The sequence below is a fragment of the Erithacus rubecula genome (genome assembly GCF_903797595.1).
Source record: "Erithacus rubecula genome assembly, chromosome: 10".
Lineage (NCBI taxonomy): Eukaryota > Metazoa > Chordata > Aves > Passeriformes > Muscicapidae > Erithacus > Erithacus rubecula.
In genome coordinates this window covers 25289994-25316336 of record NC_136662.1, presented here as the reverse complement: position 1 = coordinate 25316336, position 26343 = coordinate 25289994, and the positions used below count along the sequence as shown (strand labels likewise).

Here is a 26343-nt window from a genome sequence, read left to right as displayed (position 1 = left end):
GCTGTATGAACTGTGCCTCTGTGCTTGCAGGGCTGTGGGGCTGGATGCCTTTCCCCGGCTGGAACCCCCGCCCCCCATCACCAAGAAGCGGACGCCGCGCGCCCTGAAGACCCCCCAGGACATGCTCATCGCTCCGCAGCCGGAGGGGACCAGCACGAGGAGTGGCACTGAGGAGCCTCCCGAGCCACCCACAGCCCACCCTGACCCCACAGAGGAGCAGCTGGGCATGGGGGACCCGTCTCCTCCAGAATGCCCTGGGGTCCCCAGCATGATGGGCACCCCAGAGCCCAGCGGGGACCAGCCGACCAGTGCCTTACCCGTGCCCGACCTCATCCATAAAGGCAGCCGGGAAAGCCAGTGGCAAGTGGGTGAGAGGGCCACTGAGATATCAGCCAGCACAGAGAAGGCCTCATGGAGAGCAGGGCTGGAGCACGAGCCAGCAGGGAGCACAGGGCAGCCAGAGCCACGCAGCCCTGGCTGGGAGGTGGAGGGGGCCCATCCCGACCTACTGTCCTTTGAGTAGCAGTGGGTAGCTGTGACAGGGGCACCATAGGGGCTGGCTCTCCCCGACTTGTCTCTCTCTGCCGCTTGCCTTTTTGGGAGTGACTGTTTTGCAAAGGGAGAAGCCTCGGGGTGGAAAGAACCATTGCTGCCCAATGTGGGCTCTGAGGAGCCATGACAATCTGCTTCTCCCCAAATTCCCAGGAGGGGCACAGCCTGTCCTGCCATGGCTTCTGCAGCCCCATTCTGGGTTTATTCACCCTGGCCAGTGCCAAACTCCTGTCGTGCCACAGTGCCACTGCCACCCTGTCTGCAGCCAGGAGCCTTGCTGAACTGGGGATCAAGGGGGTAGAAGTGCCAGCCTGCCCCCAACCCACCGGCTCTGCTGAAGTGTGGGATCCTGTGAGCATCCCACAAGCGCTACACACTTCCCGTATCTGCACTGGCTGCCTTGGTTCAGAGGATTTCCAGTTTCTGCCCTGTGTTTGCTGAGATACCCCATCCTGGGGTACCAGCAGGCTCACCCAGCCCTAGTGCCTGGTGCCAGTGAGCCAGGACTGCAGATATGCCCAGGGCCTTTTCCAGGTGCTGGCCTCATGGTGTTTCTGTGCTGAGTGCCATCTCCTTGCAGTGGAGCCCCAGATGCAGGAGACCTGGGCACCTGAGACTACCCAGCTGCTGGCCAGTGGGCTCTGGCAGGGAGCTGAGCTCTCTGTGAGACCCCCTTCCAGCTCCTGCTTGTTTCCTGGTCTCGTCCCAGCCACCATGGACAGAACTGTCCAAGCAGTTCTGGGCCAGTGTCACTGCTCCCCTTTATTTCCTGGGACGGTAGCCTCTGCCAGATGGGGACACACAAAGCCATGTGGTCCTCTGATACTGCTGGATGAGTATTTCACCATGGATTACAGGACACCTGTGCCAATGCAAGAAAGCAGCTGTGAGATGGAACTTTTTGCTTAGAGCTTTTATGTGCATCCTCACCACAAAGGTGGTTTTCAGAGGAAAAGCTCCAAAGCTCTGGGTTGGGTTGGAGGAGCCCGGGAGCTCGTGGATGGGCCTGCTCATAGCTCCTTGTGGGCCAAGCAGGGTGGTTGGGCTGAAGAAATGACTTCCACCACCCAAAGCCACGCTGTCCCACTGAAGGAAGGAAGCTGTGAGCGTGGATTCTGTTGCCCTGGGAGCAGCCGCCCATGTCCTTGCTGTTGGTGTGGTGATGCTGTGCTGGCGCTGGGCCCTGCAGCTCTTGGCTCTGGGGAAGCCCTGTTTAAGAGTGAAGGGATGCAGAGCTGCACACAGCCCGTGTTCAGTGCTGAGGTGTCCATGCCCTGTGACAATGTGATCATGCTGTTAATGGCCACCTCCACTCTCAGATACAGGGTGTGTGTGTGTGTGCTGCCCAGGTCTGCACTGCAGTGTAGCTGTTGATGGAAATCAGGACTTGTAGCCCCTCTCTGAAGATCCAGCATCTTCCATCACTGTGATACCAAGGGAACCTTCCCCTTAATGAAGAGTTGTCACTCACAGCCGGTCCAGTTCCTCTATTTATGTTATCAAGGTGCATGTGTGTGGTTTGGAACAAGAGATGCAGATTGCACAATAAATTTTTTTTTTCTTTTTTTTTTTACCCACTAATGTGTGGCATTCCCTTGATGGGAGGACACCCTGCACGACCCAGGCACGCCCCTGGTGGGGAGCCAGGGAGCGGAGGGGGACTTCGGTGGTGTCGAGATCGGGGTGGAGAACGCGGCTGCCCTGCTGTGCTTGGCACTGAGGGCAGGGGAGCCTGCCTGGTGTCTGGGCTGAGGGGACGGGACCTGACGGGAGCCCGGGCTGGTGTTTGGGCTGAGGGCGTGCGAGCCCCGGGAGGGCTGAGGGGACAGGATCCCGGGGGTGTTGAGGGGGCTGGAGTCTGTCTGTGCCCGGGCTGAGGGGACAGGATCCCAGGGGTGTTGAGGGGGCTGGAGCCCGCCCGTGCCCGGCTGAAGGGACGGGGCCTCGGTGGTGCTGGGAGGACGGGGCCCGACGGGAGCCCCGGCTGCTGTCCGGGCTGAGGGCGTGCGCGCCCCGGCAGTGTGGAGGGTGCCGGAGCCGCCCGTAGCGGGCTGAGGGCACCGGGTCCGGATACCGCGGGACCCCGCCCGCTCCCGGGCCCAGGGCCCGCCCCCGGGGGCGGTGCCGCCCGCCGTGCCGCCCCGTTTCCGGTGTCATGGCGGCCGGAACGCGGCGGCGGCCGGGGCCGGGGCCGGTGCCGGGGCAGCGGCGGGGCGGCGGCGGGCCGGCGATGTGAGGCGGGCCGGCCATGTCGGGGTGCGCGTGGGGCGCGGCGCCGCCGCTGCTGGAGGCGCTGGGCCGGCTGTGGGAGGTGCAGGCGCCGCTGGGCAGCGGCTCCTCGGCCTCGGTGTACCGGGTGCGCTGCTGCGGGGACCCCCGGGCCCCTCCCGGCGCCGTCAAGGAGTTCGTGCCGCCCCCGGGGCCGCGGCCCGGCCCCGCTCGCCGCCCCGGCGCCCGCCCGCCCGCCGCCGACTGCGCCGAGTACGGGTTCCGCAAGGAGCGCGCCGCGCTCGAGCAGCTCCGCGGGCACCGCAACATCGGTGAGGGCGCCCCCGCACCGCACCCGCCCCGGGCCCCAGCACCCCTTCTCGGGCACCCTCTGGCCCCCGAGCACCCCCAGGGCAGGCTCCCCTGCCGCACTGGTGTCTCCAAGCCGCCCTCTCGGCCAGGGAAGGGAGCTCCCTTCCTTTGGGAGTACAGGCAGGCTCGCTCCCGAACGCGCCCCCAGGCCGGTGTGCCCCTCGGATTGGCACCCCTGCGCGGGTAGATATGGGGGCCCCAGCCTGGACACCCCAAAGCAGCCTCCCTGCAGTGCTCCACCCCTTCCCTGGGTGCGGGATCTGCAGGTGACATCCCCGAGGTGGGCAGAGCAGGTCCCACTCCTGAGTCCCCCTTTGGGCAGGGCAAGGATTGTGTTCCCTGCGGGACAGCAGTGGGACAGTGTGTTCCCACTGGGCTGCAGCTCCTGGGCTGCCTTCGTGGGTGGGAATGAGCCTGGGATGGGAGGAAGCCTGTGTGTGAGAAGTGATTGCTGGAAGTGCCAAAGTTCATCCACCACTGATACTTATTGAAATGCTTTTTACTGCCATAGTGTGCCTGGACACCCATTCAGCACATGGGCTCCCACTCTGCAAAGTTAGTCAAGGGATGAGATTGGCATGTCACTGTGTCCAGTTTGCCCTCTAGGATGTGCTTATCCATGTCCCAGAGACTGTCCTGGAGCCCTCCTGGAGCAGGAGCACTCAGCCCTGTCACTTCAGCAGAGTCTGGCCAGTGTTGTGAGAGCAGCCTGTCCTCCAAAGCTCGTGGGGTGACATGGCTGGTTTTCCCTTGCTTCTTCTTGCCTGGTTCTCTGCACATCACCCAGATGTTACAGCTGGTCTGAGCTGCCTGCCCCAGCTGGTTACTGATCCCTGTCCCTGTGTCTTGTTGCAGTGACTCTCTACGGCGTGTTCACCAACCACTACTCTGCCAATGGCCCATCCCGCTGCCTGCTGCTGGAGCTGCTGGACATCAGCGTGTCTGAGCTGCTGCTGCACTCCAGCAACCAGGGCTGCTCCATGTGGATGATCCAGCACTGTGCCCGAGATGTCCTGGAGGCCCTGGCTTTCCTGCACCACAAAGGCTACGTGCACGCAGACCTCAAGCCACGCAACATCCTGTGGAGTGCAGAGGAGGAGTGCTTTAAGCTCATTGACTTTGGACTTAGCTTCAAGGAGGGGAATCAGGTTTGGAGCGTGCTACTCTTGAGGCAGATGGCTCTGTGTTGAGTTGTGTGGATCTGTGATGTTTTCCAAGTGACCTGATCTGAGTAGGAGCTGAGCTGGTGCTGAGGGTTTACTGGAACAGACACTGAAGCTGTGTTGCCATTCTCCTTGCATGTCTCTGGTTTCTGTTGATGTCTTAGCCTTTGTGCTGCAAATTCCAATGTCAATGATGCACTGAGAAAAGTGGTGTCTCAGCTTCCTGGAAAGTTTGCTAGTTTTTATGTGGTCAGACGAGTGGGAGCACCCAGAAATGCAGGATTCCCTTTTATCATCCCTCATCAGGTGTAGTAGTAATCCAGGCTTTGCCATCAGCCTCCCCAGCCAAGTGTGTTATCTCTGGCAGTGTCCTTGTGCTTGCCTTTACTTTCACCCTATCTTCAGCAGCCTCCCTTCCTCAGGAAGTCTGGATGTTTCTTTCCCACATGTATCAAAAGTGCCCTGGCTGGGCAGTGTCTGTTCTTTACTGACACACGATCTCTGCCTGTCCTACTCTTTGTCCCATTTGCTGCTCAGTCTTCTTGCTGTCAGTTTTGTTGTGGTGATACTGAGTTGTTTGTCCTTGCCCATTTTATTCTGTTCCATGGCTTCTGATGGAAGCAGAGAGCCTCAGGAGGTTCTGCTGTTGGCTTGATAGGTCTTCCTTTCACTGCTCCCTCTCTCAGTAGCAGCCTGTGAGGAGTCTCAGTAAAGAGACTTTACTCTCATTTTTTCCATCAGGTAACCTTGTATCACACTTGTCTATAATCACTGGGTGATGGATATTTTTTTTCTGTGCCTTCCTACATTGTCCTGGTTTGTCCCTATTCCACGCACTTTACTCACTGAGCAGTTTGAAATTTATATATTTCTTTTACTGGTTTACCTGGCATTGACAGTACAGCCCACTGATTGTGAATATCAGAGGGCTGTGTGGGTGACCTATCTCTGAATTCTTTGCTACGGGAGTTGTTTTTAATGTTTGGACTTCTTAACTCCTCCATGTTGTCTTCAGTTCTCCCACATTCTTGGCTGAGTTTCTAGTGATAATCTGTTGCTGTCTATCAGCAAAATACATGCTCCTGGTGTCCTGTGTCTAATGCAGATATTTTTATTTAATTCAGGTCTGTGTTTTGCAGCTTGCTGTGTGAGTTGCCTCGTAATAGTTGATGGGGTGTTCTATTTGCTTCCAGTCTGCTTTCTTTGGGCTGAGTTTCCTTTGCCCTTTCTCAGAAACACACAGGTTATGTTGGTGAACCTTCTGACCTTGCTTTGAATGTGCACCAGGTACCAGTGTCCTGTCCCCAGCCCTGCCTTGGGCTGCAGCCTACATGCATAATTTCCTTATATGAGTCAAAGACCTGCTACTTTTATTTATGACAGCCCTGCCAAGCCTACCCTTACACAAAATTTCCTGCAGTTGCTGTTTAATAGGGAATGGTTGTACAAAGAGCAAGGTCTCAACCACTTGCAGCTCTCCAAATGTTTTAGGTGGTAGGAGTGAAATTCCACTTCACTCTTTTTGCTGGTGCCATTAGCCACAGTGTTTTCTCTGTCTCTGAATGTTGTTTGGGGGCCTGCCAAGTTGCTGCTATTGCCATGCTGGAGGTTCTGCTCCCTACTGATAGAAGGGGGGCATGGATGAGCAGTTTCTGTATAAATTTTAAGTTCATAAAGCACTTTTGAGCTCTGTTGCTGGAAGATGTCTTCTGAAAGCTTTATTTTCAGTCAGCAAACCACATAATCTTTGTCTGAATGTATTCTCATGGTAAGAATTCCTAATCCTGTGCCTTATCCAGGAGGAAGTAAACTTACATGTTCTTCTGTCATTCCTTGAGTTGCACCAGGGTGTCTAAAATGAGTCTCCCCACATGTTAAAAAGACCCAGCGTGCAGTTTGTCTTTGGGCACTTAGAAACTTGGCTGGACAAAGCCACAGCTGACAGACCAGGTATTGCCTGGCAGCAGGAGAGTGAACTGGAGCCTTCAGAGCAGCCCCTCCAGCCAGTACTTGTGTGATTCTGTAATTCCCAGTTTTCTCTGGAGCAGGCAGCATGTGGGCATTTCCCCTTGCTGTGCCAGCCACAGCAGCTGGGCAGGTATTGATTGCTGCAGCACTTGAGGCTTCCAGGGAAGAGGTGCAGGGGAAGTGCCTTGGATGATTTCTTGTCTGAGCACTTCAGCTGTTTCCAGAGACCATCAGCACCTGGATAATGGCAGCAGGGTTGGTTGTGCTCTTAGGTAGCCAACGTGGAGCATATTGTGGGTGTTCAACCCTCATCCCAAAATTTCCAGCATCACCTGTATGTAGAAGAGGTTAAGGGGCCAGTCCACAGGGACATCCAGCTCCTTCCTCCAGCAGTGCTGTCTTTCAGAGGTCAGATGTTAGTGCTGTTTTGCTGGGGGATGTTTTTCTTCCAGACAGTCCTGTTTTTCCCTCAGCACATTAGTGCAGGGAGTTGAACAGCCTGATCTGCTTAGCTGGGTATACAGTGCTTTCTTCCAGTTTAGCAGCACCCCTTTGGAGGGATATCAGAACTTATTTAAGGATGGAGTAGAGAGCCTGAGTGTGGAAAATCAACTTTTTCCATGTGTTTGTTTACCTGTAGGATGTGAAATATATTCAAACAGACGGGTATCGGGCTCCAGAGGCAGAACTGCAGAACTGCCTGGCACAGGCAGGGCTCCAGAGTGAGACAGAGTGCACCTCTGCTGTGGATCTGTGGAGTCTGGGAATCGTTCTACTGGAAATGTTCTCAGGAATGAAACTGAAACATACAGTCCAATCTCAGGAATGGAAGGTGAGACGGTTCTTGCTTGCACCAAATGAATCCTTCTGCTTCTTGTTCCTAATCTGGATTTGTGAGATAGCACCTGGCAACTAGGTGGTGTTTCCAGGATGTTTATCTAATCCTATTGCTTGAGAATTAAGGTTCCTGAGCCTTAAAGACCCACCTGCCCTGTGGGACTGGCATGTCTGAATGCTGCTTGTGTTCAGGTTACTGAAATAGGAGTGTTCCAGGAGTCTCTCTATGGAGCCTGTGGCTTGCCTGGATTTGGCAGGCAAGCTGTGCTTCCTGTAGTTGTGGCATAGGAGGAAGAACAAAATCAGTGATCAGCTGATGGCTGTCAGCTAGTTCAGCAGCACAATGGCAGGGGAATTATTTGCTGGCTTTAGTTTAATGTTAGCTGTAATTTGGGGATCTTCTTGTAAGTCTGTATTTTGAGAAGACAAGAGGAAAGCTCTGTATTGTGTGCCTGGAGCCTGACTGTCCTCTGTTCTGTGTGTAATAACTTTTTGTGTTCCCCTTCCCAGAAAGAGTATCCTTTCAGCATCACAGTTTCCACAGCAACAGAAAAGTTTCCTGCATGTGGAAGTTTCCAGCTTTTGCTGACAAATGGGAATAAGTTGATTTGATGTGAGCCTGCTAGTTTAACATGTGAGGCTTGGGCACTGGGGATCCCTCACAAACCCCAGACAACCACAGCCCTGTGCATCCACTCTGGAAAACGATAGGATATTGCAAGCTTTGCACAGTCTGGTTTTTACCTCCCTAATCAGTGTTTCTTTTTCTCTCCAGGCAAACAGCTCTGCCATCATTGATCGCATATTTGCCAGTGAGGGGGTGGTTAATTCAGCCATTCCAGCTTATCACCTCAGAGACCTTATCAAAAGGTACTGTAGCATCTTTGGTAACTGTTGATTAAAGATGTGCTCTGTAAAGTCAAGCCTTGCTCTTAGCAACTTAGAGCCCACACCTAACACTTCCTTTTATTTTTTTTTTTTCTTAATCTCCCACTGTGCTGGTAACAAGTGCAAGCATTAGCAGAGATGTTTCAGTTCCTCTGATTTTGGCACACTTTGGAGTAAGCACACAGAGATTATCAGTCATGATGTCAATCATTTGCTGTTTCAGTGCTTTGCACTTGCAGCTGAGAGATTGTATTTGGGGAAAACTGCAGACTTTGCTGCTTTTGGGGATTGTTATCATAAAAATGAGGGAGGGGGCAGAAAGTAATGCTCTCTACTGCTGCCAAGATTCAAAGACACTTTTGCAGCTCTCCTGAGCAATCTGCCAAGGGGATTGTTTTCAGTGTCCTGTGACTGTGCTCTGAGGCTACAGAGGGAATAAGGACAGCTTGGCAGAAATAGCATTGGGAGCCCCTGGTAAAACCAAGTTAGGGATATTCTCAGTCAAGTTCTGGGTTATTGGCTGCTTTGAATCCCATTTGTGAACAGATGTGGGAGCACCTTGGAGTGTGATCACTCTCATGAGGCTGTATGTATGCCTTGGGTGTGGGATGAATGGCCTGAGGATGTGGAGCTGGAACATGCTGTGTTCCTTGTAGACTTGTAGGTGAGCGATTTTCATTATTTGGTGCTGAGAGACATCAAGAAGAAAAGCCTGCTCTGCCATCTACCCAAAATGCTTTCAGGGCATCCTTCTGATGTGCTTCCCATTCTTCTCCTTGTGCCATAACACCCCAAAGAGAAGTACTGAGTGGGATGTGTCAGTGCAGGAATGTCACATGTGTGAACATAAAGCTGTCTTCTCTTGCAGCATGCTTCATTGTGACCAAGGAAAACGAGCCTCTGCTGAGAAGGCTTTGTGCAGCCCATTCTTCAGCATTCCCTTTGGTAAGCTGTGGGTTCTGCTCAGGACTCTCTCAGCATGTGCTGGAAGCAGCACAGAGGGCAATCAACTGTTGTTTTAACTGTTGTTTCTTGGTCTGGCTTTGTTGCTGCTCCTCTGTGGCACTTGCCAGCTCTCCATGGCACCACAGGAGGGAGGTCAGAGTGATGCCTGTGCTCTCAGTGCTGCCCTGCTCCTCCAGCCCCACAGGCTGTCACTTTTTCCTAGCTGGACTCTGCCCTCAAGAGTGTATTGGCAGCAGCATTCACCTGAGGGCATAGAAATAACCAGGATATTTGCCCAGCATTCTGACTGTTGAGGTGCTTTTGAAGAGTGCAGTGCTGTTTATGGTGAGTGGATGGGTTTTCTTACCCCAAGTGTTTCCCAGTTCAGAAATCACCAGGAATGTGAGTGCCTGAGGCAGTGGCTGCTGCCTCTGCACAGGTCAGACAGTCCCAGTGTGTTTGTGGTATGAGCCTGTTTCTGCAGTGACTGGCCTGCAGTGACCTACCTGGCAGGTCATGGGCAGATGTCACTGTCACTTTCATCTGGTGCTGTCCCTTTGATTTAATAAAGCAGTAGTGTTTCCTCAAGGCAGTCAGCAAAGGTGGGCTTAAACCTCCTGCGTAGGCTTGTGTTCCTCCCTGTCTTGTGTTCCAAATGCAGCTCAGTAGCATTTTCCAGAGCTTGTCTGCTTTCCAGAGCACCAGTGGTGAGCAGTGCATCCACGTTTTCTGCAGCATAAATTAATGCTTCAGGCTGAGCTAGCATTTCACCTTGAATCTTAGCCCTACTTTTCTTAAGCTCCTTGCTGTACCTTGTAGCAAAGATTATTAAGTATTTCTTCTTACAGATACTGATATTTCTGTATATTAGGCAAAGGTAACAAATTCATTCCTGTTTTCAAACTTCATGTGTGTCTCAGAAACTGGGGCTGTTCTAATCAAAGCTGAATCTTGCAGCCAGGACTGCTTTAGAGCAGAGGGAATTGTATGTTGGCATTGCTTCCTGGGCTGGTTTCAAACACACAGACCTCTGACTGTACTGAGGAAGGTGCTTCTGTGGTTAGTGCTTGGAGTTTATATAACAGCTGCCATTTTTCTTAGTTCTCTTTGCTGCTGCTTTTCTTTGCCAGCCTTGCACATAAGCTTGTCTGCACAAAGAAGCATTTTCTGCTTCTTTCCCAGCACATCAGAAAGTGATCTGTCCTTGCCTTACACATGGACACGGCTCTTCTGTTCAGAGCAAAGACAGCAGAGAATAGCTTTCCTTGTCATTTACAGCTAAGTCTTGACTTTCCAGTTCATCAGGTTCTTTCCTGTGTTGTCAGTGTGGTTGGTGTCACCTGGCATTTGCAGAGGAGCAGGGCAGAAAGCACATCCTAGGGCAGAGGGGGATAGCCAGAAATGCATTTGTCACTTGAGTGCAACACCAGGTGTGTCTGAGTTCTCTGAGGAGTTGGTTAGCCTTACTCTCTATATGAAATGAAGGACAGGTTTGCTTCAGTGTCTGTCTTTTCTCCCAGCTAGCAAGGGACAGGACAAGAAGAAACAGCCTCAGGTTGCACAGAGGAGGTTTAGATGGGTTGTCAGGAAAAATGTCTTCAGCAAAAGCATTGTCAGACATTGGAACAGGCTGCCCAGGGAAGTGGTGCAGTCACTATGCCCATTAAAAGATGTGCAGATGTGGCACCAGGGGACATTGTTTAGTGGTGGGCTTGGCCATGCCAGGCTTCAGCATTTAAAAGGTCTTTTCCAACCAAAATTATTCTATGATTCTGTGAATAAAAAGGGTGGCATATAAGACCATGGTGACACTTTAATGTTCTTTGAGCCTTCAGTTCATCTGGTGTGTCTTGGTTGCAAATATTCTGTGGAAGAATAGAACTGGAGGTGCACTAGGAGCTGGAACATGTCTGGTGATCTAAAGGCAGCACTCTTCTTCAAAGGGCTGCCCTGAGAGCTGTCTGGGTATCATCTGTACTGATAAGGCCTTTCACACTCTGAGCTTTTCCTAAGGACTCTTCATGACAGGCAGGAGATTCACAGATCTGTGCTTGCCTTGCATTTCTTCTTGCACTGTGAGATCAACATCTGACTGTGCCTGGCAGAGATGTCAGCTCCCTCACAGGCATTGTGTGCTTAGCTGGAAGAAGTATTTCCTAGGAAATAACAGTTCACTTTGCAGGCATAGCCAGGAGGCTCAGACTGGAGGAATGAGGCCATTTCCCTCTTCGCTTCCCTCTCACTGTCAAGTGGCAGAGCTGTGAGGTCCTGCTATTGTGTTCAGCTGCTGTAGCTGCCAAAACAAATAAACACATCAATGCTCTCCAAGTACTGCAAGTTGGGTGCAAAGATCTTAGATTCATTAGTGGCCTGTTACTAGTGTGCAGGAACATGAAATCAAGCTCTTTTTTTTTCCTGCATAAGTGACACTTCTGTGTCCTTGAGTTTCTAGAGGGCTGATTATCCTCAGAATGTGACTCTTATAGCTCATCATTAGCCTTTTCTCCTTGACTGTTGCCTTCTCCCACCATGACATCTCTGCTGCCCTGCTCCAGGCCATCCTGGAGCTGCTTGTTTTCCAGAGCCAAGTGCCCCATGTCCTGCACCCAAAGGGCTTTATTTCTGCTCCTGAGAAGTCCTTCACAGGATCACTGCTCACACATCTTGTGGCCATGCCTGATTCTACAGCACTGCATTGTTCAAGTAGCTTAAGTATTGTGGTTTTCAAAACAGTGGATTGCAGCTGGATTTTGAGGGGAGGAGGGGTTTATGTGGTGTTCAGGGAGGAACTGGAAGATACTCTAAGGATATCTGAGGCCTGTGCCTTAGAACAGCTGAAGAATGGGAATTGGAGAAGCTGGCCAGCCTGTTTTCAGCTTGTCTGGAAGCAGTGACAGGAGAGGCAGTTGCAGAACTTTCCTTTGATCTTCTCACATCTCCATATAGATGGGGTAGTTTGTTCAGCTAGCATAGTTCTTGAGGTCACGTCAGTTTCTGAGACTGGCTAAGTAGACACAATTCTAGCCTTAATTTGAAAAACAATTTCAGATGCTGGCCTCAGAATAATTGCAGAGTGCCATTATTGGATAGATAGATAGATAAATAGATAGACATAATTATATCTGTATATATATATATATATATATAAAGAGAGAGAGAGAGAACCCTTTGGTGCACAAGTAAAGATAAGATGGAAATGGAGAATTCAGACTATAAATGCAGTTAATAGGGGAGAGAAACAGAACTGTACTGCAAAGAGCAGTAAGTGCTTGAGTATCACAATGCATATTGAGTCAGCTTCCTGTTTGCTCACTCCTTTGACATTGACTTTGTTTCTTTAATTCTGTGGGTGTCAAACAGCTCCCCATATTGAAGATTTGGTGATGCTCCCCACCCCTGTGCTGAGGCTGCTAAATGTTCTAAGTGATGCTTCTCTGCAGTGTGAAGAAGAATATGAAGGTTGGTGCAATTCCCATATGTCAGTGTTGTCTTACAGACTGTTTTCTGTGGCTTTGGGAATGTGAGAGCAAGCAGGTGAGCAATTAATAGGCACAAGAAAATAGGCAGCAAACAGAGCTGCCCAGCTGAGCTTTGGTTGCAAGGGGTCAACTGCACCCACAGAGAATGGACTGAGATTGAGAGAGACAGCAGAACTTGTAGGGAATTCTTGAAGGATCCCAGATTTAAAAAAAAAAAAAAAAAAAAAAATTATTACCTTCTTTGGTTAGATGCCTACCAAATTCTCAATCAGTTTGTGGCTCTGAGCTTTTGCTGGATATGTACAAGACTCTGAAGCCCAAGACCACAGATCCTTAAAAATTTGCTAATGAACTGGTCCAGGATCTCAGCAGAGAACTGAAATATCTCCCTGGAGTTCCTGAAGTGTGGTGGATGGCAGGCATGGTGGTGGGATTTGCATTTCTGTGAGTGGCACAAACAACAGAGCTCTGGGGACATGAGCTGAAAGGCCGAGTTCTGCTCACACAAAGAAGGGCTTGTGCCAGCTCCTTCAGCTCCCCTCCTCCAAGTGCCACAGCAGGCACTCCTAAATCCCCCATGTTTTAGCTCCTGGAACCTGCTGCTGGAGGTTCAGTGCCTGCAGGGCTCCGTTCCTGAGCCTCAGTTCAGACATTTCTGTCTCATTACGTGGCCATTAAGGAGCTTCTGCTGTGTCACCTCGTGCTTGTTTGTTTTAAATAGTGGGGGAAGGAACATTTGTTGTCTGGGTGTTCTTGATGTGTTCATCTCACCTTCACTTGTTTCTTGGCTCAGCCTAGTTTGCAAAGTGAAAGCCAACCAGCTCTTTCCTTTCCCAGATATCCTGGAAGACATAAGGGAGGAGTGTCAGAAATATGGACCGGTGGTTTCCTTGCTTATTCCAAAGGAGAATCCTGGTAAAGGCCAAGTAAGTGAATGGAGGGAAGAGGCTGTATGTGTGTTTCTGTGTGCACTCTGTGTGCTGCAGGACTGCTGCTCAGTGCCTGCAAATCTCCTGGCTGATGGCAGTGCTAAAAATAAATGGCTGTTTTGAAGAGCAGCACAGGTTCCTTTCTGGTTATGTAAGGTTGGCCAGTCAGCTTTAGCATGGATGGAAGTAATGAGGGGGAGAAGCCAATGGGTGGGAGAGAAATTGCTGAGGGTGTAGATCACCAGCCTACTTCCTCCCATCTTACCAAAGGGAGGAGCAGGAGAAGAAATCCCAGTTTAGAGATTCAACTCTTAGCTCCAGCACCCTCTGCTCAACCAGGGATGGAGGGGAAAAATTTGTTTAGGGATAGTTTTTCCCCATTGCAGGGGTGGGAGGGGGTGGTGGCATGGTACACTGGAGGTCCTACTTCTCCTCTCTCTCTTTCAGGTCTTTGTTGAATATGCAAATGCTGGTGATTCCAAAGCTGCCCAAAAAATGCTGACTGGAAAGATTTTTGATGGCAAGTTTGTTGTGGCTACGTTTTACCCACTGAGTGCCTATAAGAGAGGATATCTGTACCAAAACTTGCTGTAGGCAGTAGCAACAATCAGGAGAGTTGTCTTGCTCCTCTTCCTCACATTTTACAGTTGAATGTGCAAAAGAGCTTCCTAGCCCTGCTTCCCAGTCGTCTGTGAAGGAGAGGTGCAAAGGACTTGAATGGGCTTTGAAACTTCCCTGCTGCTTTGTGATGTGCTGAGGAGGCCGGGACGCTTTAGGCGTGTGCTTGTGTGTGTGCTGTGCTTGCTCGTTTACAGGGGGTGTGGCTCTGCCCGGGGCACTGGGCTGGCAGCAGGGGACAGGGCAGCCAGGGAGGCCCAGCACATCCTGGCAAGGGCTTCTCTGTCACTGGAACTGAGACCAGAGTTTGGGCCTTAGCGCTGGGCTTGGCTTGGGGAAGAGGATTTTTTTTGTTAAGCTTTCCTGTAATGCAAGTTCTCCTCTCCAGTGTTGAGGGAGGAAGAAGAGGAGGAGGAAGGCATGCCTGCTTTTTGATGATACCTGTTGTAAACAAGGAAGCAGAAACACCATCCTCTCTAAAGCAGACGAGGAGGACTTTTGAGTCTTCTCCTCACCCAGAGCAGAGCGGGGCAAAGCAGTTGGATCTGCTGAGCCTGTGGGATTACCCTGTCATCCTGACCTGAGCAGAGCCATGCAGCTGATGCTGGGCTGGGCAGTGAGGTGTGGATGATGCTGCCTGTGGGGAGCTGAGCTTGCTTGTATGCCTGGGGTGGGCCGGGACTGATGGTGGAGACATGGTCAGGGCAGTGCCAGCCTCAGTCCCAACACAACCTGTAAGCACTTTGTAGCCCGAGTAGATGTGAAAACCCCACCGTGTGGATTCATCTTTCTAGCACAAACCCTGTGCTGGCACTGATGCTCCTAGCTCTGATGCCAAATCATCTGTGATGTGTAAGCATCTTTGGGTGATGTTTTTGGGAAGGAGTGCTACAGCACACAGTATTCTTTGTGTCACAGCAGGACTCCTGCCTTGGGAGTCTTACAAGAACAAATACTTGTCCGTTGTAGGTCCCACGCTTGGCTTTTCTGTGTTGTGCGTTTTGGTTTTGCATTAACCCATTAAGACTTGTAGATTAGAAGCACTGACACTTTTGGTCCTTCATAGGTTACAAAAAGGGCTTGAGGCACTCTGAGATCCTGTACTGAAAGGGCTTAATCAGTCATCAGACTGGACTGGCCAGGAGAAGGTGTTTCACTATCAGGGACAGCAGGCACATGCCTTGGGGGAAGGCGCTGTGGTGAGCAGCATCACTTCCCCCAGAGCACGCTCTGCTCCCGTGGCTGCAGTCAGCTGCTGCCCTGGGGCAGGCAGAGGCTGTTTCCCAGGGATTTCCAAACCCATGCACCCAGCAGGGCCTCTCCCTCCAGAGTGGGCACTCTGCTCCTCATGGGCACAGTGTTAAACAGCCCTGTTTAGATAGTCACCAGTGTGTTCTGGCCTGTGGTCTTGGTCCCAATTTTATCAAGGTGAAAGCCCTCCTGAATTCTTTCCTTCAGATGAAATACTTGTGGACAGCTGCCTGAACCATCCCTGACCTTCACTGGAATAATATCTGAATTACCTTGCAGTTTACTGTTTGCATCTTGCTGATGCTGGACTTGCTGGAATTCTGCACTTAAAAAGTTCCTCTTGATTTTTTTGCCTTGTGCATGGTGTGTCAGGAGATCCAATGTCTGTAGCATTTCACAAGTTTGAGTTGTTCTCTGTGCTGGTGTATAGTCCTGTCTACTGTGGCCCTTACCAAACTCTCTCAGAAAGGACCAATCTCTGAATTCTTCTGTTGCCTTTGAGATGGTGGGTTTGCCAGGGGAAGGAAAAAAATAAAATCCCACAATGAGTTTTAAGGTGTGATTTGCTGATCAGATTTTTCTGGGAATGATGCTACTTTGGTGTACATAGCTGTTCAGCTGTCTTTGCATAGGTGGGGTATGTGATTCATTGCTGTTAATTTATCTGTCCTTTTAGTGAAGCACCTTTTAGTGTCTGGGAGGAATGGAATGATTAAGTGGGTGAGGGTTTTTCCCATGTGGAGAAGAGCAGTGTTTAGAGTATGGTTGGGTCTTGGCTGATCTCCTGAGCTCTGTGTTCCTGCTGCCCCTGCAGGTTCAGCCAGGGGTCAGAGCACTTTGGTCCAGACATGCACATGTTGAATGGCACCATGTCAGCAGCACTGAGCTGGCAGGAGCAGACCCCAAAGCTCCTGCCCTGCTGAGTGCCAGCCCAGGTGGGACCACTGGGAGCTCCCCTGGGTGCAGGGTGTGGGGTCTGTCACCTACAGCAGCACTGGCACAGGGAGATGCTGGGATGCAGGAATGGAATTAAACGTGTTTAAGGTTCTCACATGCATTTGTCTGGGACTGTGAGCAGCTCTGTCATCTTTCAAGCATGACTTTTTCAGTCAGAATTCTTTCAGCTAAAGATAAAGCTGTGCCAGGATTGATCTTCAGAGAGGAGCTATGGCCTGTTCCTGCAGCATGGCAGCTGTTCCACCAGAGTTTGGCTGGGGTTTTGTTCAGCTTCTTCAACAGGGGCTAAGTAAATTCTCAAAATGGAAACTCTTGCTACCAGACATTTTTTCTCCAGATGTTCATTGACCAGGCTTGAGCACTGAGCTGGGTAAAAAGCCTAAAGCTGCTTTTCTTTATATTCCTCCTGGCAAGAGTTTAAGATACTGATCTCTGTCCTGTCACTGGATGCACCCTTCTGCAGGCTGTGGGGTACAGGGAGGTTTAGAAACATTGTATTGTTATTCCTCACCCTCTGCCTTCAAAGACTTTTTCTATCAAGGTGAAGCTCACTCTGGTGTCTCAGACCTGTTGGTGTCTTGGCATGAGTTTTAGCCCTGCTAAAACCTTTGAGTTCCTTAACTCTGGATTGTATCTGAAGTGTGCATGGCGATTCAGTCCAAGGTGTCTGTTGTGGTGTGTCTGGGATGGGCCTGGCTTTCTTCATCTCCAGATTACTGCCTGCTTGAGGTGCACAAGTGTTGAGGCTTTCCACTCAGATGCTCACTGGGTTTCCTGGTCTGTGCTGTTCCCCTGGTAACCCTCAGTGTAGCACCAACCTGCACAGTCCTACCCTAGCCGTAGGGTAAGTGGTGTTTAAATCACTGGCCAAAGCACAAGCCAGCTCCAATCTTAGCTGTACTCCTAATTTTATTCTCCCTGGTGTTCAGCCTCGTAGCAACACAGCCTGAGCACAGTGTTGCAGGCAGGTTTTTCCCAGAGGGCTCAGTACCCTTGCTGCTGCTGTGCTGGATCCTGTACCCACGTGCCTCCCTCGGGTTCCATGTCAGCTCTTGTATCCCGTCACGCACCGTTGCTGAGCAGATGTGTGCTTGATCCAGGTGATTAATAAACAATGCTTCAGTACGAGCTGCTTGTCCAGCGTGCCCTTCTTGTGGGACACTGAAATGCCACAGAGCAAGTTCTCTGTCCCTGAACACCAGGGGGACAGGGTTGTCACCCAGCGTTGGTCTTTGTGCTGTGCAGCCGTGTCTGCCAGAACTCCTTCCAGTTCCAGTGAGGGGTGCTCGTAGCTGTGGGATGGAGGGGGCTGTTAGCATCAATATTAGGCTGTAACACAATGCAAGTTCATCTAAGGAGGGGGATTTCACTGCAGCTGGTGGCTCAGCACAGGACATCTTCCCCATCTCCTGGGGTTGACAGGGGATATGCAAAGTATCCCTACAAAGTATGACTTGGATTTACTGTCAAGTTCCCCCTCCCTGTGAGGATTTCCAGGGAACCTGGATGTTGTGCCTCCACTCTGCTTCCCCATTCTCCATCCCCCTTAGCACGTGTGTGTATGGGAAATCATCTTGGAATTCCTTTTCAGTCCTGCCAGCCGCCTTCCATCCAAGGTGCAGTAACTGTGATTTACCCTGTAATTTCCGTACTGTTATAACTCCCGTTTAGACACTAATAAAAATCCTCACTTTCCTCTAACTGTACCCCTTTAGCTGTGCACAGCGGCCATTCTCCGCAGCCCCACACATGCCTCAGCCTGGCCGGGCCCACCGTGTCCCCTCCCGGTCACTCGGGGCTCGGTTCTTGCGGCAGCACCGCTGACTCACGGCCCGCAGGGGCGCTTCCCAGAAGGAAGGCAGGCAGGGGCGAGCCGCCTCTGACGCACAGCCTGCCCGGGGGATGCGGCTTGCACAACTGCCCCGTCCCGGCAGCGAGCCTGGCGGGGCTCCGGGGCGGCTCTGCGCTCGGTGCCCTTGGGGTCCCTCCCAGTTCAGCACATCCCGTCATCCTGGGATGACGGCGCGAGCGGCGCGTGTGTCAGCGCGGCTGCTTCCTCAGGGCCGCCGGGCGCGGCGGGGCGAGCCCCTCCACCCGCGCGTTTTGGGGCGGATTTGGGGCTTTTGGCTCGCCGCCCCCGAGCCCGCCGGGGCCGCGCGCTGACGTGGCGCGCGTTGCCATGGCAGCCGGCCGCGCGCGCCCCCGCTCCCATTGGTGGCGGCGCCGCCAGGGGGGCGGGCGGTCCCGCCCCTGCCCGGCGCCCATTGGGCGGGCGCGCCACCACGTGGTGCGGGGCGCGGCCATTGGCCGGCGGCGGCTATAAAGGGCGGCGGGGGGCGGTGGCCGCACGGCGGCGGGCGGGATGGAGGCGGCTGGCGGTGAGGGGGACGCGGCGGTGGCGGCGCTGCGGGAGCGGCTGGCGGCGGGCGGGCAGGATCATGTGCTGCGCTTCTGGCCCGAGCTGGACGGCGCGGCCCGCCGGGCGCTGGCGGCCGAGCTGTGCCGCATGGACGTGGCCGAGATCAACCGCTTCTTCCAGCGCGCCCGCGGGGACGGCGGCGGGGCGGCGGCGGCGGCGGGGCTGGACGCGCGCATGGAGCCGGTGCCGCGGGACGTGCTGGGCAGCGCCTCCCGCGACCGCGGGCTGGTGCCGCGCTGGGAGAGCCGCGGTAGGTGCGCGGGGCGGCGGGGCCAGGCGCGGAGCGGGGCCGGCGCGGAGGGCCCCACGCGTGTGTGCTCCCGCAGGGCTGGCGGAGATCGCCGCGAGCCGCGTGGCCGTGCTGCTGCTGGCCGGCGGGCAGGGCACCCGCCTCGGCGTCCCCTACCCCAAGGGCATGTGCGACGTGGGGCTGCCCTCCCGCAAGACCCTCTTCCACCTGCAGGCCCAGCGCCTGCGGAGGCTGCAGCAGATGGCGGAGGAGCAGCACGGCACGGCCTGCCACATCCCCTGGTGAGCCCGGCAAAGGGTGCTGTGGGCAGGGCCCGGCGGGCACTGATGGGTCCGGCAGATCGCAGCCGGCTGGCTGTCAGCTGCCCGCAGCCCTCGGGGTTGGTGCAGTTCCCTTTGGCAGCCCGAGGTTAGCCTGGATTAGTGCAGCTCCCCTTAGTAGCCCCTGGGTTGATGCTGAGCCCCTCCAAGGACCTGGCATAGCCCCTCTCGATGCCAACGCTTTGCAATGGGCACAGCCCCCTTAGAGTGGCACTGGCAGGTCCCACGCTGTCAGACTCAGTTCTTTGGGAGAGAGAGGCTTTTGTGTCCCCATGCAAGGTGGGGACAGGGAGATGAGCTGCTGAGGTGCTTTGTAGGCAAGGCAGGAGCTGCTCACTGCAGCTGGGTGTCCCATGCAAGTGTTGTACGGTTTTGGAGATACACGTGTTGCAGGGAAGGGTGAAAACCTTCAATGGCTTGTCAAAGTGGTGGGACCACAGGGAGTCAGATCCTGCTGAGTGTGGAGGGGGAAAAGCCTGTCCTGAGTGTTCCCCACACTGGGGATGAGGGGTGTGAGACCCTGCCTCTCCTCCTTGCTCACTGGGTGTCTTCTGCTCTGCCACAGGTACATCATGACAAGTGGCCGCACTATGGAGTCCACCAAGGAGTTCTTCCAGAAACATCGGTATTTTGGCTTGAAGAAGGAGAATGTCATCTTCTTCCAGCAGGGCATGCTGCCTGCCCTGGGATTTGATGGGAAAATCCTGCTGGAGGAGAAGGGCAAGATTGCTATGGCACCAGGTTGGTGGCCATGGCTGAGCCATGGTGCTGAGGAGCAGCTTTTGGAGACTGACTGGGGCTGGGAGGTGTCTGTCTTGGCAGGCTGGGGTGTGGCTGGGCTGATGCCCCTCTACATCAGCCCATGGGGAAGGAGTGTGGGTGGCTGAAGGACAGCAGGGCATTGCTGCAGCCCCAGTGGTGTGTTCTCTCTGCAGATGGAAATGGGGGCCTGTACAGGGCCCTGGGCTCACACGGCATCATGGATGACATGGAGAGGAGGGGGGTGCACAGTGTCCATGTCTACTGTGTGGACAACATCCTGGTGAAGGTGGCTGACCCCAGGTTCATTGGGTTCTGCTTGGAGAAGGGAGCAGACTGTGGGGCCAAGGTATGCTTTAGGGAGTAGGCACTGCTTCTGCAGAGCTGGCTGGGGTCTGTCCTGCTTCTTGCCTGGCTCCCCTGCCTTTTCACCCTTCATTTGCTGGCTTGCCACAACCAGGAGGGATAGCTAAGCACCTGGAGCTCACTGGTGAAGTAACACATGCTGCCAGAGTCCTGCCTGCCCCTGGTCTCCTGGAGAATGCCTGGCACTGCTCTTCTGCTTTGCACAGGAGTGTGGCACCAACAGGCCCAGGGCTCAGAGGTCCCCCAGGGGCCAAAAGGCTGCTTGGGAGCCCTGTGTACCTCTTTCCTGGGTGGCTGTGGCTAGCACAGGCAGACAGGATCCTGCCAGCTGTCCCCAGCCTCACATCCTGGTCACCAGACCAGGACATGGTGGGTGCAGCTGACACCAACCCAGTCCCATGTGTTGTGGGTAGGACACTGCACACTTAATGCTTTACTTAAAGACAGGCTTGACAGCCAAAGGTTTTGTTTGCATTGGGCTTGGCTCTGGCAAACAAGTGAAAGGACTTACTGGTTTTGTAGCTTTCAGAGGGTAAGCTGAGAAAGGGAAGCCAGTTTTGCCTCCTGAAAGAAAGAGGAAATAAACCTTAGCATGCAGAAAGGAGAAAGCCCTATGCCCCTGCATGGCACTGCTCTGTGGTGACAGTGGTGGGCAGGGATTTGCTGGGGTATCCCACACCCAGATGGAGGTGTTTGAGGTGCAAGGAGGAGAGGAAGGTCAGGGGGATGGCTCTGCTGAGCCAGCAACCTTCTGGTTGTGCATAGCTAAAAATACCCGTGCCTGCTGCCAGCTGCACCTTGGCTTGGTGCCACATGCTGCTGTTCCCTCTGGGTGTGTGTGACACCTGTCACCCAGCCCTGCTTCCTCTAGTCCCCGTTGCCAGAAGCACCTGGGAGGGCAGGGCTCCAGCATCCCCATCCCTGCTCATAAAGGAATGTGTCTGAGGCGTGGGGCTTTGGCTGCCTTTCCTGACAGTGCTTCCCCCGGCAGGTGGTGGAGAAGACCAACCCCACGGAGCCGGTGGGCGTGGTGTGCCGGGTGGATGGTGTCTACCAGGTGGTGGAGTACAGCGAGATCTCCCTGGCCACCGCCCAGAGGCGGAGCTCCGATGGGCGGCTGCTCTTCAACGCCGGCAACATCGCCAATCACTACTTCACCACTGCCTTCCTCAAAGATGTGGTCAAGTAAGGGCCTGCCCAGTGCCTCCAGCTGGTGCTGGAGTGCCCAGCAGAGCTGCCTGTGCCTTGCTTTCTGTTGGGGTGAGGCTCCCAGTGTCTGCACAGCCCCTTCTTTGATATAAGGTTTCTCCAGGCTGTATCTGGATGCTGCTTCCAGATTGCAGGCATGTGGGGCCATCTCTCCTGGCTGCTGTGGGGATGAGCAGCCTGTGCCTTGGGGCAGCCATGCTGCTGCAGCACTGTCTGAGCTGGGGATGTGGCTTCCTTGGCCAAGTGACGTCTCTCTCTTGGCCCATTGCAGCACATACGAGCCACAGCTGCAGCACCACGTGGCTGAGAAGAAGATCCCACACGTGGACATCACTACAGGGCAGCTCATCCAACCCGAGAAACCCAACGGGATTAAGATGGAGAAGTTCGTCTTTGACATCTTCCAGTTTTCCAAGTATGTCCTTTGCTCTCTGTGGGGCCCAGGCTGGCTGCTGGCTGTCCTTGGGGCAGCTCTGAGAGCCCCTGGGGCTGTGCCCACTGGTGATGCCCCAGGATCAGGGTAGGGTGGAGGGATGGGTGCTGTGTGCCCTGCTCCTGTGCCAGAAGAACTTCTGCTGACCCTATAGACCGGACCTTCCCCTCCCTCCTGCTGGCTGTGAAAACAGCCCATGGGTGTGGGCTGGGGAAGGGCTGTGGGCCCAGCCTGGCAGGGGAAGCAGCAACAGTTGCCAAACTGAGCCTCCCATGCTGTGCTCCCCAGGAAGTTCGTGGTGTACGAGGTGCTGCGAGAGGATGAGTTCTCTCCCCTGAAGAATGCAGACAGCCAGAATGGCAAGGACAACCCCACCACAGCCCGGCATGCCTTGATGTCCCTGCACCACTGCTGGGTGCTCAATGCAGGAGGGCACTTTGTGGATGAAAATGGCACACGCATCCCTGCCATCCCTCGGTGAGCTGCTTCTCCTGTCACTCCTGCTCTTTTTTGGGCTGGATATGAGCACAAGGGATATTTAGCCCAGCACTGATAAGTGTCACAGAAGCAGCCAGCTATGGGTCCCCTCTCCTGGGTGATCTTTGGAGCAGAGCTGGGTGTGAGCTGTGTGCTGGCTGGTCAGCAGAGCCGTGCAGCAGCCAGGCTGGCATCAACACATCCCTCAGCCACAAGAGCTCCCACCACCCTCTGCAGAGATCAGCAAAGCCCAGCCTGGTTGTGCTGTTTCCCCCCTTGCTAACCCTTGTTTGTTCCCGTGTAGCATCCCAAACGGAAGGTCAGCTGCCAGCCCAGCAGATGTCACTGACAAGTAACTATCCCAGTGCCAGGTGCATGGTGGTGGGGCTGTGCTTAGGGACTAACAGGCTGCAGGCAGAGCAGCGTGCAGCTAACGGGGCCGGGGGGCTGGTGGCCGCATGTGGGCGTGGGGCATGGCACCCCTGGGCACGGGGACACCTCTTCTCCTGGTGGTGGGCTCCAGCTCTGCTCCCTGCTGGCTCCTTTCTGCAGGGATAACGGGATGGATGGGGCTCATGTGTTGGTACAGGGGCAGGATGGCAGCCCCCCCAGTGTCACCCCACAGGCAGGACGCTGTTGGCAAACACCCTTTGATGCCACTCCCTGTTTGTCACAGTGTAGAGGGACTAGTCACAGCCAGTCCCAGAGCTGGGGATGGCTGCCACCTCCCCATGTCTGCCAGGCCTCCGGGCAGACCATCCCCAAATGGGATTAAAAACACGAAGCAAACGTCAGGCAGGCTTTGATGTAGCATGTGTGAGTCTGAGCACAGCTGCCAGCTGGGCTTTGTGTCACTCCAGCTCTGGAGTTTGGAGGATCCAGAGTGTGACATCAGGGAAAGCCCCTGGCTCAGTGCTGGAGAGTTTATGGGAACACACGAGGAGCTTTAACTCCTCCGTTGTGTTGTGTAGGCACAGGCATGCTGGAACCTGGGGCTGATGAGTGTAAATGACTGATAGAGTTAGTTAGAAATCTTGCTACCTTCCCCTCCTTAAAAAGCTGTACTTTCTGCTGGAATACAGCTGTTTTATCTCTGTTTTGATTCAAGGCTCCAGGTGTTCTCAGGTTCATGATTAAGCCATGGCACTAGTTAACATGTAGGAGAAAGGATGCACCTTGTCCTACATTTACCCTTCATTACCAGTTATTGTTAGTCTTTTTTTTTTTTTTTAAACAACTATATTGAATCTAACACTCAGGGTAAATACCAGTGCAGGTAGGGATGGGTGAGTTTTATTTACTGACACTTGGCTCAGTGAGTGTGTGGCAGCAGGAATGAGCTTCACCTCCCTGAGTGAAGGGAGCATGGTCACAGATGGCATCCTGCCATGCCTGCCTGGCCACTGGGGCTAGTGCCTGGGGAAGGGGCACCCTGGGCTGCTGTTGCCATGCCTGCTTGTTGGGTCACACAGCTGCAGCCCCAGCTGGATCCAGGGGTCATCCAAGCATGTCCTGGTGGCAGTAGGAGCAGGGTGAGGGACCCCACACAGGCCCCTGCCCAGCTGTGCTGCTGCAGAGGGCAGCACTGGTATGGTTCTGACACTTTGCTCACCAGCTCACAGGCAGAACAGAGGAGCCAAGACAGTCAATCTAACAGGCAAAGGCAGGAGGGGCAGACAGTGCTGCAGGGAGTGTCTGAGTGAGCAGAAGGGTCCACAGGGTGTGCTTTAAGCAAGAGAGGGCTTAAAGCAGGACCTCTTGTGTCCAGCCAAATGGGAAGGTGCTCTGTGAGTGCATCTCCCATCACCCCAGGGCTGCAGGTGGAGAAGGAAAGGGTGACTTGTTTCCATGCAGCAGGGCTGGGGGCACAGGCACTGCTGTAGTTACACATGTGGAAGGGCATCATGAAAGCCCCATCTAAAGCTCTTTTCCCTTTCAGTCGCTGCTGGGATCTAAACTTTAGCTGGCACCTCTGGAGAGCACGCAAGGCTTGACTAACCCAGGGCAGCTCTCTGTGGCCCAGACAGCCCTGACCCTCTGCTGTCCTTGGCAGAGCTTGGGCCCTCTCTGTGTCCCCCTGGGCTGTACCTAACTCTGGATGTTTCTCCCTGCAGGCTGAAGGATGCAAACGACCTGCCAATCCAGTGTGAGATTTCTCCCCTCGTGTCCTACGGAGGAGAGGTGAGTCCTGGCTCTGCAGAGCTGGGGGGCAGGGCACACACTGATTCACTGGGGGCTTTGTGGGGCAGTGCCCCCTGGATTTCCAGCACAGGGGGGAGCAGAGGCACCCCTGTGGTGTGTGGTGTGTTCCAGTGAGCCTCTTCTCCTTCTGTAGGGCCTGGAGAAGTACGTGAAGGACCGGGAGTTCCGCACACCTCTGATCATCGACGAGGACGGGATCCATGAGCTGGTGAAGAATGGGATGTAGTGGCAGCCTGGTGCCAGGCAGGGCTGCCCATCCCTCCAGGAACTTGGGCACACAGAGGAAGGATGATAGCTGGGCCTAGCAGGGGCTGCTCCTGCTCACTCCAGCCCTGTGCAGAGCAGGATTTGACCCGCTCGGTTCTTGGCACGCTGTATGCTTCTATTTATATTTTAATTTAAAAACCAAACACTATGGATTCCCCTGCCACAAGGCACAGCTGTGGTGCTGCTCTTTGCACTCCAGGCTGTGGGCATTTATTTTTAAACATGTATATAGTAATAGTCATTGTACATGCACAGAGAGGATTTTTATGGTACGGGACTGGGTTTAATCCTGAATTTTTATTTTTCTTAAATCTACATGACTATTTTTTTTTATTAATAGGGTCCTTTCCATTGCCCATGTTCTCCCTTTTGGTTATCCTTTGTATATTGCACAACTGGAAGCACCCAATTAAACTCTGAGTCCCTCCTGTTTGTCATCTGGTGGTGTTTGAGTGACTGACTTTCCATCAAGGGTCTCATGGAGCAAAGAGCTGGCTGCTCATGCTAGTGCTCAGGGTGAATCCAGCCTGGCACAGAGCCCTCCACCCCTGCCTTGTGCCTCTGCTGTCTCTGGAGGGGCTCTTTAGCTCCTGCATGAGCTGAGGAGAGTGGTGTCCTGGCTGCCTGGGGCAGAGCAGCTGTGCTGCCTCCCCTCCTGTTTGGGAAGGAGGATGTAGAGCTTGGCAGCTTCTCCCCTGATCCTAGTGTGGTCACAGCCTCCTGCTGCCCCTGGCTGCCTGGGCAGGGGTTTTCCCTTGCAGGCCTGGGAATGGGACCCAAACCACTCCCTGTGGGGGAAGTCACCACGTGTCCCCTGGTGCAAAGGTGGCTGCTGGACACCTCGGGCTCAGCCAAGCCCTGGGTTCCCTGGGCACTGTGCCTGGGCCACCAGGGCAGTGTGGGGGGTCCTGGCTGGCACTGTGCCCGCTGCTGGCTCACCACAGCTTGTGTGTGGCCAAGCCTTTGGCTTTTTGGCTTTGCAGACCACCACCTTTGCCTAAGGTCCCAGGACAGAGCTCTGGGGTGCTGGCTGCTGCCAAGTTATTTGAGCACCAATTCCAGGTGGCAGAGGGGAGTGGAGCAGAGCTGCTGGGGTTTGTGCTGGTGTGCACGTAGGGCAGCCTGGGCTTCTCCCCAGAGCTGATGTGGGGCAGCACATGGGGCTCTGCTCCCTGCCAGCCCAGAGAGAGCTGTGCCCTGCTTCTGTCACCCTGGGCAGTGCTGCTGCTGCAGTCCCTCTGCTGGCAGTGACTGGGTCACCAGTGTCTGCTGGTGGCTTCCCCTGCCTGTGGGTCAGTTGGTTTGCCTGGAAAATTCAGGTTGGTTTAGAAGCAAGGCTACAGCCCTGGGGCTTTGGGGTGCCTAGTGGGACAGGAAAGCCTTTTAGGGAGGTGCTGGGCTGCTGCCAGAGGTGCTACTTCCTTCCCAAATAATGTGCGTGTGGAATTCAACACAGCCAAAACAGTCTAAAAAA

At 54.0% G+C, this 26343-nt stretch overlaps 3 protein-coding genes across 7 annotated transcripts in view; all 3 read left to right on the top strand.

The window, feature by feature from the left end:
• The window catches only part of NOS1AP (nitric oxide synthase 1 adaptor protein), a 77955-nt gene that overhangs the window by 35580 nt on the left and 16032 nt on the right, over positions 1 to 26343 (top strand). For 3 of the 4 annotated variants that reach the window (XM_079314159.1, XM_079314158.1, XM_079314160.1), the window contains exon 12: positions 31 to 2117. The exons of the other annotated variant lie outside the window; for it this stretch is intronic. In XM_079314159.1, the coding sequence (XP_079170285.1) occupies positions 31 to 523 (493 nt within the window). In that variant the 3' untranslated portion in view covers positions 524 to 2117. Of the gene's footprint in view, positions 1 to 30; positions 2118 to 26343 lie in introns of those variants that run through there. 4 annotated transcript variants of the gene reach the window in all.
• UHMK1 (U2AF homology motif kinase 1) lies at positions 2688 to 17295 on the top strand. The gene is made up of 8 exons (XM_079314176.1): positions 2688 to 3092; positions 3988 to 4280; positions 6904 to 7095; positions 7876 to 7970; positions 8857 to 8933; positions 12294 to 12392; positions 13250 to 13338; positions 13789 to 17295. The coding sequence occupies exons 1-8, from the start codon at positions 2801 to 2803 to the stop codon at positions 13933 to 13935; spliced, it is 1284 nt and encodes a 427-aa protein (XP_079170302.1). The 5' UTR covers positions 2688 to 2800; the 3' UTR covers positions 13936 to 17295.
• On the top strand, positions 18506 to 25306 carry UAP1 (UDP-N-acetylglucosamine pyrophosphorylase 1). Of its 2 annotated transcripts, XM_079314166.1 has the most exons (10): positions 18506 to 18836; positions 18913 to 19117; positions 19722 to 19897; positions 20092 to 20264; positions 21273 to 21466; positions 21762 to 21905; positions 22212 to 22400; positions 22705 to 22752; positions 24515 to 24581; positions 24736 to 25306. In XM_079314166.1, exons 1-10 carry the CDS (start codon positions 18530 to 18532, stop codon positions 24826 to 24828), a joined length of 1596 nt encoding a protein of 531 aa, XP_079170292.1. In that variant the 5' UTR covers positions 18506 to 18529; the 3' UTR covers positions 24829 to 25306. The 2 variants fall into 2 exon arrangements, with proteins under 2 accessions (XP_079170292.1, XP_079170293.1); XM_079314167.1 differs by lacking the exon at positions 22705 to 22752.

Coding starts and splice junctions, on each gene's coding strand:
- UHMK1 (XM_079314176.1), top strand. CDS start 2,801: ATGTCGGGGTGCGCGTGGGGCGCGGCGCCGCCGCTGCTGGAGGCGCTG. Junction 7,971..8,856: donor CTCAGAGACCTTATCAAAAG/GTACTGTAGCAT, acceptor CTTCTCTTGCAG/CATGCTTCATTGTGACCAAG. Junction 12,393..13,249: donor GTGTGAAGAAGAATATGAAG/GTTGGTGCAATT, acceptor TTCCTTTCCCAG/ATATCCTGGAAGACATAAGG.
- UAP1 (XM_079314166.1), top strand. CDS start 18,530: ATGGAGGCGGCTGGCGGTGAGGGGGACGCGGCGGTGGCGGCGCTGCGG. Junction 21,467..21,761: donor TTCCTCAAAGATGTGGTCAA/GTAAGGGCCTGC, acceptor GGCCCATTGCAG/CACATACGAGCCACAGCTGC. Junction 24,582..24,735: donor TCGTGTCCTACGGAGGAGAG/GTGAGTCCTGGC, acceptor CTCCTTCTGTAG/GGCCTGGAGAAGTACGTGAA.